The 17,385-nt window shown below is 41.5% G+C and overlaps 1 protein-coding gene across 1 annotated transcript in view; it reads right to left on the minus strand.

The window, feature by feature from the left end:
* carm1 (coactivator-associated arginine methyltransferase 1) overlaps positions 1-17,385 on the minus strand; it is an 82,105-nt gene that overhangs the window by 14,442 nt on the left and 50,278 nt on the right. The window contains exon 11 of the mRNA XM_049560232.1: positions 16,908-17,045. Coding sequence (XP_049416189.1) covers positions 16,908-17,045 — 138 coding nt within the window. The remainder of the gene's footprint in view (positions 1-16,907; positions 17,046-17,385) is intronic.

The following is a 17,385-nucleotide window of genomic DNA, read 5'->3' on the forward strand; positions in this document are numbered from 1 at the left end:
TAGGTACCAGGATGAGATCCTCAGACCCATTGTCAGACCATATGCTGGTGCGGTGGGCCCTGGGTTCCTTCTGATGCATGACAATGCCTGGCCTCATGTGGCTGGAGTGTGTCAGCAGTTCCTGGATGACGAAGGCATTGATGCTATTGACTGGCCCGCCTGTTCCCCAGACCTGAATCCAATCAAGCACCTTTGGGACATCATGTATCGTAGCATCCACCACCTCCACATCGCACCACAGACTGTCCAGGAGCTGACCAATGCCCTGATCCAGGTCTGGGAGGAAATCCCCCAGGAGACCATCTGTCGTCTCATCAGGAGCATGCCCAGGTGTTGTAGGGAATGTATACAGGCAAGTGGAGGTCATACACACTACTGAGCCACATTATGAGTTGTCCTGAGGAAACTCACAAAAGTTGGATCAGCCTGTGATCTGATTTTTCCACTTTGATTTTGGGTATGATTCTGAATCCAGTCCTTAATGAGTCAATGATTTTGGTTTCCATGGACTGTTCTTACATTATTTTGTTCTTCACGAATTACACTTTGTAATCAATAAAGATTTTCATCTACAATATTTCATTCATCGAGATCTGGGATGTGTGATTTAACTGTTCCCTTTATTTTTTTGAGCAGTGTATATTTCATTTGTACTTTTTGTTTTCATCCATGTGAGGAGCTTTATCAGTATAAGGCCGACTTTGATGATACAGCAGGATAGCCTTATATGACGAGTTTGACTATTTGGGAAAGACATTTGGTGTCTTTCTTGTTAAGTGTTAGATAAGGAGACAGCTATCACTCTCATGTCCGTACAGTAAATATTAGACTGTGGTGCTCATCTAATTACAACAAGCATGCTAAGAGGAAGACCATGACCACTATGGATGTGGCACATGCACTGAAGAGGCAGGAACGCACTCTGTACGGCTTCAGTGGATAAATAGATGTGTTGGTATTTAGTATCTGAAAATCTGGCCTACATAATATAAGTTTATATTTAAATTGTCTTGACAACATAAGTTATAGGTCACACAATATTAGGCTCTTTAATATGCTATTAATTTATTTGGCAAATTTCCCACTGGACATTGAGGATGTTGATATTTTCATCTGCAAGGATAATCCTTGAAATGAATACGACGATAAAGTGTTTCCTGTGGAACAAGAAGGTTGCTGTGAGGTTGCTGTGTTTCCCCATTTTACCTATAGACAGGCTACATGTGTGGTAAAGAGGACTTGGTGTGTTTTTGACTGCCTATTATCAAATGTATTAGTCTATTATTAGATTCCATGTGATGCTGACTGTACTGCAGCAAAAAAAAACAAAACAAACAAACACTGAGGTGCTTTAGAGGTAGCTTTGAGTGTCCTTCTAAATTCAGAGAGGATGTGTGATATGGTTATAGCTCTTGATTACAAAACAGATCTGGCAACTAGAGCTTGCTCTAAATTTTGAAAGTTTAGCAGTGTAGCCTGTTAATAATATTTAAATGTACTGGACTTCAGAGAGAGGGAAAGAGAGAGGGACAGAGTGTGTGGATAAGTGAGAGAGAACATGTAACTGAGTGAGACAGAGAGCATGAGGACTAGAGAGAGTGCAGACAAAAAGAGAGGAGTGTGACAGAGAGACAGAGAAAAACTTTCTAATAAAATATTAATGTAATTTATTATTCTGCATTATATCATTAAAGAAGCATGTCAATGATTGTCAAACAACAGATTTGACTCAGCTGGACAGTTGGAATATCATTTTCATTAGTTTCTCACAGAGTAAAAAAGCCATGTGAATAGAAACTCTGTGAGTGTTAAATAAATGCAGGGAGTAAAAATATGATATTTAAACTTAAATTAGGTCTCATTACTGATCACAAAAAGCATCCGATCAGACAGCGGTAAATTTGCCCACTGCCAACTAAGAAGCATTCTTATGAATTGTTCCAAAGAAATAAGGAAAGCAGCCCACCAAGGTCAAAGTCTGAGACTACTGGAAGAAAAGCAGAATGATATGTAGGCTATGCTACGCATAACACGTAATTTATAGTTCTGCGTTGAATCGACATGTAGGTTGCGGCGTAGGCTCCACGTCAATTTGGAGCCTACGCTGTAACCTGCGACGTAGCCTAATGTGCACCTCCCCAGAATTGTAACTCCGCGTCGCGCTGACGCAGACCTCCAATCTGTCGCTGTATACTCACACCATTTCCATCAGGGGAAATGGAGCTTGTATTTACTATTAGTTTACAAATATGAAACAATAAATTGTGAAGACAGTAAAGCCTCCACTAAAATAGCATTTTAAGTCTTGTGTGTGATTTATCCTTCAGGGATTTATATTTCGGGATTTGTCCAGGTTTCATATGAGAAGACGGAAAGATCGCCAGCCGCTAGGCTAATCAATATAATGTAAAATGCCATAGGCTTGTGCTAATAACGTTAGCATGTTGTATTTGTTTAAAAAACGTGTTTAGTACAGGACAGTTGTTTTGTCAGTGAACCTTGTGAGTTGTAATGGAGCCGAATTATGTGCCGTTACCTTTGTTAAATGTTGCTGTTGTCCCTGGTTTTATATGAGAAGAGGAAAAGATCGCTAGTTGCTAGGCTAATTTATACAATGTAAAATGCCATAGGCTTGTGTTAATAATGTTAGCATATTGTATTTGTGGGGAAAATGTGTCCGGATTAACACAAGTGTTTGTGAATGCTGCGAGTTGTAGTGAAGCCAATTTGTGTACTTGTTTTTCAAATTTTCTCTATTAAGCCATGTTTAATGTGTGTTTTGGGTGTGTTTTGAATCAACTAAACTTAATAGCACTTCACAGAATCCTCTGCAGTTACACCTCCAAAACACTGGTCGATGGCAGAGTGACTCAGACACACCACCGCAGAAGTAAAAATGCTCACATCGGCACAGGCGACGTGCGTAGGCTATATACGTATGGTCTACACACAACAATAAATCCCCTTTAAGAAGTGGGGGGTCTGGGGGTCCTTTACAATAAATCTTGAGTGTCAAACACTTAATTTCCTGCATTCTGATGATTTTTTTAATTCAAAAATTTATGCTAGAAATGTCTTTTTGATGTAAAGGAAACACAAAATTCAGCACCAAGTGACAATTCAAAGTATAATGGAGCAGTGCTTTAATGCTCTCAGACATTCTGTATTGCTTTCAAATATGCATTCTGACTTAATGCTATCTCTGCTGAGTCAGCACATATGTAGGCATGATAAACTCCTCAGTCCTCACTTGTGTCTTTTGTTTGGGGACGTAACCTCTTTTACCGCGCATGTGGCACCTGTTTCACATCAAATCATATGTTGATGCATTTTAATTTATATATAACCCCGTGGGACTTAAGCTTATATTAATATATTTAAACAAGATTTTTGCTCATGTGCAGAACTTCCTGCATTCACAGATCTATGTTCTCCAAATGTCAAGAATAAAGTTGTTACATTTTGAGAAAAAACTCCTGCCTTCTAGTCTGTTGTATATTACTTTATTGCTCTAGTATCCTATTCAGACTGTCTAAAAGATCTAGAGCCTTGTTTGGGACTCTCTCTAAGACAAAGTTCAAGGCAGTGGTCATGCACTGCTCTTTATTGGAGGTGGAAAAACAAAACTACCATAAAACCTCAGCTAAACGCCTAGTCCCAATTAAATGCCCAGTTCCTTTTACTAGGCCAATGTTGTGACACATTTAAACAAATAAACGCCTGTCTCGATTAAACACCTGGTCTAGTTGCCAAGCAGTTCATTTTAATATCAGTATTAGTATCACAATATAACCATGAATTCCAAAGAAGACTTTAATTCATTCAGATTTACTGGCATGGTAAACAAGAGAGACCAAAAAAACCCGAACAAAAACTACAAATGAGGATGTCTCAGTGGCTGTCGCCATACTGACCTCTACTGTGGACAAAAGATTTGCTGAAACCAATGTAACCCTCTCTGGAATAAAGTCTGCATTTGCTGAGATCAATGTCTGTTTACCAACAGCAGAGGTGCCCACACAGTCACACAAGAAATGTAAAATACACAGCAGCAGGCTAAGATTGACGACCTGGAGGCACAGTCCCGACAACAAAATACCCAAATTGTGGTAATCAAAGGGGAGCTGAGAAAGGTAAAACATCTGGCTTTGTGGCCAAGCTTCTACTTAAAATTTTAGGAAAGGAATATTTTAACAAATCAGTAAAGGTTGACGGGGCCCACAGAAGTCTTAAACCTGCTCTGAAAAGAAAGTCAAGACCCATCATAGCAAAGCTGCAAAACTACAGAGTAAAGGTACTTGTGCTGCGGCTGGCGAGACAGAAAACCCCCCTCTCGTCTATGGCACTACAGTACACATATTCCCGGACTGGACTACAGCAACTCTTCAAAAACAGCACCAGTTTGAAGAGATCAAAAAGAAGTGCAAGAAAAAGATTAGATATGGATTTGGACACCCTGACAGATTCATTGTCACTGTTGACAACAAAGATATAAGCTAACAGACTCAAAACATTTACTTGTACCATTATACTGTACAAACTGTATTTATGTCAGGGAGGCCCATATTTTTCAACTTACTTCGCCTGTTTAATATCCTGTATGGAAAACACATACCAGAAGCTGCTATTTTATCATTGGATGCCCAGTGTGCCATTGATCGGGTTGTATGGCAGTATATACGCTGGAAGAATTTGGTTTCGGACACTCATTTAGAAAAAATGGATAGAGGTGATTTATTACACCCTGTTACATCAGTCATTACCAACCAAAATATCTCACAGCCATTTGTGATACATTGGGGAGCTAGACAGGGCTGCACCCTCTCCACTTTTTTGTTTGCAATTATGTGTAGCCACTAGCAATCAGTATTAGGCAAAGCCTGGAAATAACTCCAATAGAGCCTCAGGGGATTCCGCAACATCTTTCCCTTTATACGGATGATATGCTCTTGTATCTGTCAAGCCCAGAGACATCAATACCTCCACTGCTCTTACGCATTAACAGTTTCAGTGTATTTTCAGGATCTGTAATAAACTGGGGAAAAAGTGAGATGATGCCCATTTCTGCAAATATTAATGATCTGCAATGTACTCCTTTCAAAAAGCCTTCAACAGCTTAACATATCTAAGAATTACAAAAACAAAAAAGGACCTTCTACTGATTAACTGGCAGAAAAAATATTGCCCAGCTAAAGAAAACCACAGAATTCTAGAAAACTCTCCATATTGCTTTGGCTGGGAAAATAAATGCGGTCAAAATGGTAGTTCTACCATGATTTCTCTACCTTTTTCAGGCTATCCTGTCTTTCATCCCTCTTTCTTACTTTTATCAGCTGGAATCGCTCATCCTGCCCCTTCTATGGAGTGACAAGAAAATCACCAAAAACCACCTAATTAAATCAAAGGATGAGGGTGGTTTTGGCCTGCCACACGTTTACTACCAGGTTTTTATATTGTTTCATCATGATACGTCAATTCTTTGGACAATGATATGACATTTGCCGATATTACAAAGACTGACATAATACGATTTTGATACAATGCCATTTAGGGGCCTGCGATCGATATAGGGCAATGGCCTCCAGTTCAGTAATATTCTTGGGTGTGCGTTTCGCAACCTCCTTCTTCAAATCCCACCAGAGATTTTCTATGGGGTTCAAGTCAAGCGACTGTGATGGCCACTCTAGAATCTTCCATTTCTTCTACTGAAACCAAGCCTTTGTGGAGTTTGAGGTATGCTTGGGATCATTATCCTGTTGGAAGGTCCAATGACGCCCAAGCTTCAGCTTCCTCACAGACGGCGCAACGTTTTTACCTAAGATTTCCTGATACTTGACTGAATCCATCGTGCCCTACACACGCTGCAGGTTTTCAGTGCCAGAGGCAGCAAAGCAGCCCCAGAGCATCACTGAGCCACCGCCATGCTTCACTGTAGGCAGGGTGTTCTTTTCAGCATATGCTTCATTCTTCTTCCTCCAGATATACTGCTGTTCCATAGGCCCGAAAAGTTCCAGTTTTGTTTCATCACTCCACAGAACAGAATTCCAAAACTTCTGTGGCTTATTTAGATGGTTTTGACCATATTGGACCCGACTTTTCTTGTGCTTTTGGGTCAGTAGTGGTGTACGTCTTGGAGTCCGGGCATGGAGCCCTTTGGTGTTTAGTATGCGCCTTATTGTACAAACTGAAACCTCAGTGCCTGCTGCCACCAAGTCTTGCTGCAGGTGTTTTGCAGTCACTCGAGGGTTTCTGACCACTTGCCTCCTCGGGAATCTGGTGGCAGTTGCTGATAGTTTCCTCTTTCTGCCACGTCCAGGTAGTGTAACCACTGTTCCTTTAACTTTGAACTTGCGAACTATGCTACAAACTGTATCTCTAGGAACATTCAGAGCTTTTGGTATCGTTTTGTATCCTTTTCCTTGTCTGTGCAAGGCAATGATTTCTTCTCTGAACTTTTTGGACAATTCTTTTGACTTAGCCATATTTCTAACATGCAATCAAACATCACTCTCAACAAAACCCTAGCCAGTCCAGGTATTTATGTGTTCTGTCTCAAGCACACCTGAACTAATGAAGCCCTTGATTAGTTGCACCAGGTGTGCTTGAAACAGGGGGTTGAATAATTTTGAGACTGCAGTAGTGATTAAAAGTAGCATTTTGCCAATAAGCCTAATATGCAATGGGGATTGAATAATTTTGATTGCAACTGTAAATATCATAGTGTGGTGGAAAAAGTGCCCATTTTCACTGTCTACAATGGCAGGCAGGGCCCGCCATCTCTTCTTTCAGGTTATGGAAACCGTTGTGGAGGATATGGGCGAAAAGCATAATTCCATCATCCTGGAAGAGAGCAGAAGGGTGCTTTGTACCCAAGGAAGTGGATTCGTCGGACATCAGCCAGTTCCAAACCATTTCTCTCCTGAGCGTCTAATGCAAGATATTTTTCTCTGTCCTGGCAAGGAGGCTGGCCACTTTCATGGTGAAGAACAAATACAGTGGTGGAAAAAAGTTTTCGGACACCCCATGCATTTGTGAAATATTGCATTAAGAATCACTCTTAGGTCTTCAAGTGCAATTTCTTTTTGTACAGTCACAGCCAAAATACTAAATAAATCCTAAAAAAGCCATTAAAAACTTAGAATTGATTGGTTCCATAAAAATACATAAGAAATTTTGAGTATTGGGTCATTTTGGTACCAGTGATGAAGGTCGTTTTTATTAAAAGACACAATTTTTGTTGCCAAGCTTTGTGTCTACATAAAGCCAGCACATTTGAAAGTTCTTCAGACACAAAAATGGCTAAAACAAGGAACCTAACGCAGGAAACACGCCTGAAGATAAAGATTCTCAGCCAGGAAGGGTACAGCTGCCGCCAGATAGCCAGGAAGTGCAGATGCAGTCCTTCAGCAGTGTCCAGTGTTCCACCCGCACTGTACGTGGCCGACTTTTAGATCATGGCTTAAGGTCCTACAAGGCTATCAAGAAGCCCCTGATCAATGAGAGACAGAGGTTAGCCCGGCGTCGTTGGGCCCAGGCACACAAGAACTGGACAGTCAGGAACTGGAAGAAGATTTTGTGGTCAGATGAGTCCAGTTTCCAGCTTTATCTTCCTCCTACTAATGTGAGGGTATGCAGAAGGCCAGGCGAAGCATTATCTCCAGCATGTACAGTACCTACTGTCAAGCATGGTGGAGGCAGTATCATGGTTTGGGGATGCATGAGTGCTGCTGGTGTTGGTCATCTCACTGTCTGTGATGGCACATTGAACTCTACCAAGTGTTGTACCATTCTCGAAACCCACATGCTCCCTTCTGTGCATGCACTGTTCCGTCGAGGTAAAAACTGGATGTTTCAACAAGATAATGCCCCTTGCCACACATCCAAGGCCAGTAGAACTTGGCTGCAGGAGCACAGTATCCAGGTCTTAGAGTGGCCAGCTCAATCCCCAGACATGAGCCCCATTGAAAATCTGTGGTGGATTATCAAAAGGTCTGTTTCAAAGCATAAACCAAAGAATTTAGAAGAATTAAAAGCAGTAATTCAAGAAGAATGGGACAAGATTACCCCTCAACAATGTGAAAGGCTCGTGGGGAACATGCCAGCCAGGATTAGAGCTCTACTACGTGCCAGCGGCAGGACTACTAAATATTAATTTGATGATGTGATGGTTTATTTATTTTTTGTTCAGTTTTGAACACATTCTCTGTTATTTGTTGACTTTGATACCGATACTGACAGAATTTAGTTTTGTTAGTTTTTCTTGTAAACAATAAACAAAAAAAATATAATTTGTATTTGTTTGTATCTGTCTAATGCAGCCACACCTTTTGAAACACAAAAAAGATTTTTCCACAAATATTTCATGATAATATTTGAGATTGTGTAAAATTTTAAGGGTGTCAGAAAACTTTTTTCCACCACTGTACGTCATCACATCAATCCAGAAAGGTGATATCCCAGGCTTCTCTGGGTGTTTGGAGCATACAGGCATGCTCTGTCAGCTAATCCGGGAGGCCAAGGAGATCAAGGGGAACCATATAGTTGTCTGGCTCGACTTAGCCAATGCATATGGATCAATCCCTCATGGCCTTATCAACGCAGCTATGCAACACTACCATATCCCCCACTACATCAGGGGTATGATCACCAACTACTTTGGAAGATTCAAGCTACGGTTCCAGACTGTCCATTTTACAACCCAGTGGCAGGACCTGGAAAAGGGAATCATCACGGGCTATACAATCTCCCCCATTTCATGATAATGAAACTGCTCATAACAGCTGCATTCCCCCATCTTGTTCATAAAGGGAATAAAACTGCTCATAACAGCGGCACGGAAGGAATCCAGAGGGCCAGGAATGGAGTCTGGCATCCACCAACCTCCAATAAGAGGCCTTATGGATGACCTCACCATAACAACATCAACCCTTGTACAAGCAAGGTGGATTCTGAAGGCACTTGATGATGTGGCAACATGGGCTTGAATGAAGTTTAGTCAAGGAGCACGGTGATCAGGAATGATAAAGTAACAGGCAAACAAATATCACAAAAATTTGAAAGGAATCGGCAATTAACCAAACTGGAAGAATCTCGTTTAGTCTGGGCAGACAGTCTCAAAACGTATAAGAGGGGCCTCCGCAATGCCAGAGCAAACTATTACTCAGCATTAATAGAAGAAAACAAGAATAACCCCAGGTTTCTTTTCAGCACTGTAGCCAGGCTGACTGAGAGTCACAGTTCTACTGAGCCTTGTATTCCTTTAGCCCTTAGCAGTAATGATTTTATGAGCTTTTTTAATGACATATCCCAACTAGGCTCTTGAGGAAGTCTTACCTTTAGTTCACACTCAAATAACACTCTAACACTCAAGCTATGTACCACAGTTTTTTAAGGTAGCTGTAGTTAAACCTCTCCTAAAAAGCCCACCCTGGATCCAGAGGTGTTAGCCAAATATAGACCAATGTATACCAACAGTCCTGCCAGATGCCTCCTGCTGCTGCTGTTATCATTAGTCACACTTCTACTGTTATTATACACGTATGATTATTGTCACATATGTACACCATCAGATATTAACATATATTTTCAACACATTGTACCACAATAGCCATAATTATAATATTATTACTTTCATTAATGTTGTTGTAAGCCACTGTCATTGTCTCTCTCTCTGTCTCATTGTGTCATACGGATTACTGTTAATTTATCATGTTGATCTGTTCTGTACAACTTCTATTGCACGTCTGTCCGTCCTGGAAGAGGGATTCCTCCTCAGTTGCTCTTCCTGAGGTTTCAACCGTTTTTTTTCCCCCGTTAATGGGTTTTTTTTTAAGGGAGTTTTTCCTTATCTGCTGTGAGGGTCCTAAGGACAGAGGAATGTCGTATGCTGTAAAGCCCTGTGAGGCAAACTGTGATTTGTGATATTGGGCTTTATAAATAAAATTGATTGATTTATTGAAGTTCCAGCTAACGTCCAAGGGGTGGTTATACCATCGATTGAGGAGAACCCTATCAAATGCCTTGGTAAATGGTGCGATTCATTACTCAACAACAGAAGCAGTGTCTCCATGACCAAGAAGCAGGCTGAAGATTGGCTACGGAAGATTGAGAGCTCAGGCATACCTGGCTCTTCAAACATGGTCTGCTACCAAGACTCCTGTGGCTACTGATAATCTACGAAATGGCAATGACAACAGTGGAAGGAATCGAGAGGGGAGTGAACAAACACCTCCGCAGTTGGTTGGTATTCCACCGAGCTCCACATCAGTAGGGCTCTAAATCAGTTCCTGGCAGGTAAAACTACCCCTATCATCAGTGGTCGAGGAGTTCAAGGTGGCAAAGTGCAGGGCTGTGATGATGTACAGAGACTCCACCGACGAAAAAGTCTGAGGCACAAGTGTCACCACAAGATCAGGACGCAAATGGGTAGCAGACTAGACTTGTGCCGATGTCCAGTTTAACCGGTTCGGAGCTCCACCCAATTTAATTCACATCAACTGGATAAACCGGGGGAGGAAAAAAACCAAACAAACAAAAAAAGCTTTTCACATCAGCGGCGTGTCAAGGGACCATTCAACTTATCTTGCACTGTAACATGCATTTTGACAACTTAATAAGGTTTATGTTTGTTTATAAATGAAGTGGAGGAGCCTACAAGTGTAGGCTCTCAGTAGCCTAGTGAGTGGCGATGTGCGATGCGCTGTACAGCAGGAAAAAAAATACAGTGATGTCACTCATTCATTCATCCAGTTGGCAACCCCCCCACCTTAAAACATCTTCCCGTGTGTGGGGAATCCCCATGGACGTCGGAACTATTTTCTGAGAGGGGGTGCGGGATTTTTGTTGGGAGGGGCGGGGGATGCACACACACTTATCAGTGATTAAGGATTTGATTTGAAGTTATTTTATAATAACATGCAGTTATAAGAGAACTAGAATGGATGAACACGGCATCTTTATTGTTAAGAAAATGAAACTTTGCTAACTAAATCAAGCCACTTAAGGAACATAACAGCATTATTTGTAACCTTGAGTGAAAAAAAAAAGTCTGCGCTCCTGACTCATCATGCATTTCCAAAAGTGGACCTTCTCTCAGTTGACCTACTGATGAAGACTTTAAGCAGGGTCGAGACATCGCTTTCATCCATAAGGTCACTGTGAGCGTTCATAATGGCCAAATGTGTTAGTCTCTCCTGCGTCAAGGTGTTGCGCAGCCAGGTTTTCAGCCTGCGCAAGGCTGAGAAAGAGCGCTTGGATGCCGCGACAGACATGGGCAGGGCCAGACAGAGCTTAATGAGCTTCTCCACCTCCAACAGCATGGAGTGGGTTTGGGGCTGCAAGGTTTGCAGGATGGACAGAACATCCTGGATGGTGCTAACTTCTCGTCCCCTACACACATCCCTCAGTATGTCCAGCTCAAGGCTTGGCCGCTCTCGTGGAAAGGGGGTCGGTTTCGGGGAACCCACATCCACTCGTTTCCCTCAAGCCGCCTCGAGAACTGCCTGCTCTCGCCCTGCAGCTACGCAGAGTTCCTCCTAATCAAAACGTCGCTCCACCTCTGAGCGCAGGAGGTCCTGCAGCCTGACTACATACAGTAGGCTAGCCTATGCCAGATGCCAAGGCTACTGCATGTAGTCAGGCAGGCTGCATATCACATTCAAAAGCATAGATCTATGTATTAATGATATGAAAGAGATAAATGTAAGTCAGACAAATTGAGTTTAAATTCAGATTCTTTATTTTTTTAGAGCGTAATGCAGTGGGAAGCTGATGGTTCCGACGTCACAATGTGTTACCCAAATAACGACATGTACATCACATATAGCAGATGATGTGATTTCCCGTCAATGAGCAGGATCACTTAACAGTCGCCCGTGAAGTTGTAACCGCGCTAGTCTTCTCCTTAAATGACGAGGACTAATCTGAATGCCATCTCTAACAGAAAGACATAATGCAATTTCTGCCTGTGTTAGACCTTGATTAGAGTACATCCTGATGCGTTGATCAATAATGTGATCTGCCATTTTCACCTCCCTGGGACAACAGACACCAGTGGCAGCTCTTGTAGGCTGAAATCAGGACGATCACATTAACCAGCACGTAATCATCAGACTTGACAATTATCACGAGAAAACAATCTTTGTTATCTCGTGATAACGAATTAATTAAGTCATTATCTTGAGATAATCTTTGTTATCTCGTGATAACGAATTAATTAATTCGTTATCTTTTGTTATCTGGAGATAACGAATTAATAAGTCGTTATCACGAGATAACAGTGCACAAAAAAAAGACTAATACATGGCCATTCTCGTCTTCCGTACCGCCCAGCCCTTGGCTCTGGTACTTGTTTTCACATTTTAACACTTTGAGATTTATGTCAGCTCATTTAGCATGCCTACCATTATTTATACTGTCCACAATCCCCTTGTTTTTTGCAATCAGATGTGGAACACAAAGCAGAGACAAATGCAATGGGCTCTTTTCTTGCAAGCCTTCAAAGTGGAGGTCAGGCATGTTAAAGGTCGAGAAATGTTCTGACCGACGCACCTCCCTGTAAGCTGAGTGGTCATGTCGACACTCACCTGTTTTTGACTGATGATGTGAAGCCTGTGTGGGGAGCTCTGTACAAACCACCGTTAACAAAGAGGTTTGGAGACCGACGGTGGAGAGTGTTTTTCAATGTTTTTTCGATTGTTGCAGGCTCAGTTCACTGTTTGGTCTTTTAAGGAATTTATTTTAGAATGTTTGGTGAGGTCTTCTCTCAGCAGTTTTTATTCTTGGTTTTAAATACAGTCAGAAACATCGCACAAAGTGTCAGCTGTTCAACTTTTTATTGGGTCAGGTGAAAATGGCTATTTATGTGAGCAGAATAAAATACAGCTCTCCTTAGTCTGTAATGCAGCAGTTTTGATATTTAGGGGGACATGCTGGATCCAACAGCCCACTGCGTGGTTGACCCAGCCGTTATCTGCAGCCCTCTTTTGCTAGCTCTGTTCAGTTATAAGTATGGTTTGTTTTTTCCTGTTAACAAAACTTTGTAAGTCTTCCCCTTGCAAATTGTGTCCAGCGTCCTTCACTGGTTACGGTCTCAGTTGAGCCTTTGTCTGTTTAGTGAGGCCGTAACAATCACATTATACAAAGGCATACCAATGTCAACACAAATGCACTTAAGCAGAATTGGGACAGTAGGCTGGGCAAAGAGATGGACAATGAGATTTGGGAGGAGAGTCTTGGGAGGAGAAAGTGTGCATAAATGTTCAATTAACTCAAGACACAATCTGAAAAAATTCAAAACAGTGCATCAGCTACACCTCTCCAAAGACAGAGATATTCCCTGATGTTTCCCCCCTCTGTAGTATGTGTCCAAGTGAGTACCAGTGTACCCTCTATCGTTGTATATATGGATTTTATTTTAGTAGTAATGTTTAAGAACTAGGACTTGTTTTTCTACCTGTGAAGATATTTGCCACTGAGTTGTTAAAATGATGTACTGAGTGTATGCTTTAAACTGAAAACCTAAAATGCAGGTTAAAAAAAAGACAAACGCGAACCTACAGTAATGGTTTTTCCTCTGTGCTGCTTATTGTTAAAAAAATTACAAGGAGGCAAACAGGAGACAAGGAGAAAAAGGAATTAACTAGCTAACGAGGCTTTGCGTTTCACATCAACTGAGGTAGCTAACGTTAATATTTGCATGACCGCTGAGAACTTCAGCAAAGCTACTGTGACCCCTGCAGCCACTTTAACATCCACTGGAGCAAGCGGCTTTCCAGCTTTCCAGGATTAAACCTTTATTTCCTGTGGTGGAAGGGACAGGCTAAGGTACAGTCAGGTCCATAATTATTTGGACAATGATACAGTTGTCGTCATTTTGGCTCTGTACACCACACCACAATGGGTTTTTTTCAGCTTTCATTTAAGGCTTTTTTCAAAAATGTAGTATGAACCATGTAGGAATTACAACCATTTCTTCACACAGTCCCCCAACTTTAAGGGCTCATAAGTATTTGGACAAACTAACATAATCATCAATTAAACAGTCAGTTTTAATACTTGGTTGCAAATCCTTTACAGTCAATGACTGCCTGAAGTGTTGGAGACACAGACATCACCAGATGCTGGGTTTCTTCTCTGGTGATGCTCTGCCAGCCCTTTACTGCAGCCGTCTGCACTTCCTGCTTGTGTTTTGGGTGTTTTGCCCTCAGTTTTGGCTTCAGGAAGAAACAAAGCTTGTATTTACTTGTATTTCACAGATAATCAATCAATCATATGTGTGTGTGTGTGTGTGTGTGTGTGTGTATATATATTAGGGTGGGCGAGTTCAACGTTGTGTAAACAAAGTGGTGTTCTGAAAACACCCCCATTTTCACAGGTACCTTAGCCTGTCCCTTCCACCACAGGAAATAAAGGTTTAATCCTGGAAAGCTGTTGATGGAGCACTTTTCTCCTTATGAAAGTAACACGAAGATTATTCGACCAATGAGAATTTGGTCGGACAAAAGCATAGCGACCAAATAACGGACCAGTCAACCAGGAGACTACAGCCCAAATTATTATTCATATTTCTATAATCATTGTTATTGCAGATATTGTCATTACTGTTGTTGCCGTGCATCTCTCTCTCTCTCTCTCTCTGAATCATTTTGCCATATGGATCACTGCACATTTATTATGTTGACCTGTTCTGTACACACAACATCTATTGCACATCTGTCTGTCCTGGAGGAAGGATCCCTCTAAATTGCTCTTCCTGAGGGTTACGATTTTTTTTTCGGGAGTTTTTCCTTATCTGATGTGAGGATCCAAGGACAGAGGGATGTCCTATGCTGAAAAGCCTTCAGAGGCTATTTGTGATTTGTGATGTTGGGCTTCAAAATTAATCCTGAATGGAACTGAATCGTCTCACTGCTGCCAGTCAGCTATATACATTATTAAAACACAGTACTGATCCAGGCACAGCTACAGATGTGCATGACAATGGCATTAACTCCATTCAAGCCAAGATTCAAACTCATGGCAGGACAGTCATAGGCCTATTTCTCTCTCTGGGTAAAACAGAAAAAAAGTGTAAAAAGATAAAGAAAAAAGAAAAAAAGAGGTAAAAAGAGGCACTTTCTATTTTTTTAAGAAATAGTTTTGTTTAAGTTAAATATAAATACAGGCTTTAGGTTGATATGTTAGGACTTAGGATTTCATTGAAGGTACAGATAGTTCAGTGTCTGTATGTTGAAACCTGACAATAAATATTGTCTAAAAGTGGAAATGCAAATTGGTGATTTTGTTTAGCCAGGGTTCAGCTTTTTGGTATGAAGTGTCATTTTAAATGTTCTTGTTAATGAGTGTTCTATATCAATATGTCATTCCCTCGCTCCTTAAAATGCTCCAAATAAACTTTGGCTATGTTCTCCCCTTTTGTTGTTTGAGGTATTGGTTTTAATAAGAAGCAGAGCTCCTCCCTTACAGTCAAATCAGTCTCTTGCTGTGACCACCTAATGTGCTGTGTCATTCACTTCCACTCTCTCATCAAGTGCAATGCTATAGCTGCATTCCCTTTATAACATTCTCTGTTCCTTTTTTCCCCTCTCCAACAGTTAGTGGAGTTTCGAGTTTCAGGAAGGATAATTGGTCACAGCTGATCAGATCAGATCGATGGATGAGAGGACCAACTGTTTGAGAGTGAAACCAAACTTTTAGACCAAACACAACAAATGGTTAAGTTTTATTTTAACTTTTGCCCAGAGTACAAGTACATTGAGTAACTTAACAGTAGGCTTTATATAATCCAACAGTGCTCCTAATAAAGCTCCAGCTCCAAAAATTAATAAAAAAAAATCAATACATGGTCAAAGTTGTGTTTTCATGACAGTTATTGCATGGCGTCGTCATTTCAAACTCAACACTTCCTGAATTTGTTTCAAATTAAAAGCCCCTTATAACCTCGGCTGAGAGAATCCCTCCATTTTCTAAATACGCTTTTATTGTGAAACATTTGTAGGAACTTGGTTGTGGAGGATTCGGTGACTTTTATGTTTGCATACAGTACTTCAAATGTAGCTCCTGCCATCTGCTGACGCTTTTTAGGTTTTTTTTTTTTTTTTTTAAATTTTTTAACCACAACAACATTTCAGGTGGCACGTGAACAGACACAGTGACTGGAATAATAGTAAAACTAATAAAAATAGGACAAGAATAACCTGATGACATCACACACGTCGTGAAAGACGACTGGGGATAATTGGCAAGTACCATTGTGTAGTGTGTCATGTCTGTCGGCCAAGTCACAGCACAATCGTGTAATGTGACATAGTGACTTTCAGAACGGGCAGAAAAGTCCTGTAGTGTGTACCAAGCATAAATCCTCCTTTACCGTTTCTCCCTCTTGCATGTCGCTCATTTTCAGTGTGTGACTGCAGCATGTGCATGAGAGGGGGAGGGGCTGCGGCGAGAGGCGAGCAGAGCGGAGCGAGGATCTTTCTTCAGAGCTGCTTTTCTGAAGCAAAACAAAAGTTTACATGTTCTAAAAAAAGAGAAAACATCCCATGTCCTGCGATGTGACTACCGCACATACGAACATTGCGATGGTGATGTTCAAATGATATATCGTGCAGCCCTACATTTGACCAAGTACAAGTAAGAGGTGGAGCACCATGCTATAGCATTTAGTTTAGAAGTAGCATAACGTGGGGCGTTGGTAGCTTAGTGGATAGTGCCTGCACCCCATATATAGAGGTAACGCCTCACTGCAGCCGTCGCAAGTTCGACTTCAGCTTACAACTCTTTGCTGCATGTCGTCCCCCCACTCTCTCTCTCCCCAGTTCACAATCTTCACTCTGTCGTGTCCATTAAAGGCAAAAAGCCCAAAAAAATAATGCTTAAAAAAAGAAAAGAAAAAAGAAGTAGCATACCGCTTGTTGGCCACCAGCATGGCAGTGCCGGACAGTGTATCTCCGGCCTTGGTGAAGAGGGGAGACTGCAGCAGACAGCGAACCTGGTACCAGTGAGTGAGAGGCTCTGTGGGCGCAGTGGACAGCCATACCGTCATCCTGCAGAGCGACGGTGGAAGGTCAGAACAACTGTGTAGGACGACTTAAAGGCATTTCTTAAGATTCAGCACACTCCACATCGGTGCTGATTGATAAACCAGGTTTTCATCATCATCACAATATGAACATACACCATCAACAAATTGCAAAAGACTACCAGAAATGTAATGAATTTAAAAAAATATTTACACATGCCATCAGGGCCTGACATTAACACTTGCAGGGATGCAAACAGGTGTATGGTCAAAAAAGAGAGAGCCAATCAAGTGGGTAGCGGTGACTTCTAGCCGACCGTAACCCCTGGCCCCCCCGCTTCTCCCCCTCAAACAAGCCGTGTGTG

This window comes from Epinephelus fuscoguttatus, linkage group LG19 (genome assembly GCF_011397635.1).
Source record: "Epinephelus fuscoguttatus linkage group LG19, E.fuscoguttatus.final_Chr_v1".
NCBI lineage: Eukaryota > Metazoa > Chordata > Actinopteri > Perciformes > Serranidae > Epinephelus > Epinephelus fuscoguttatus.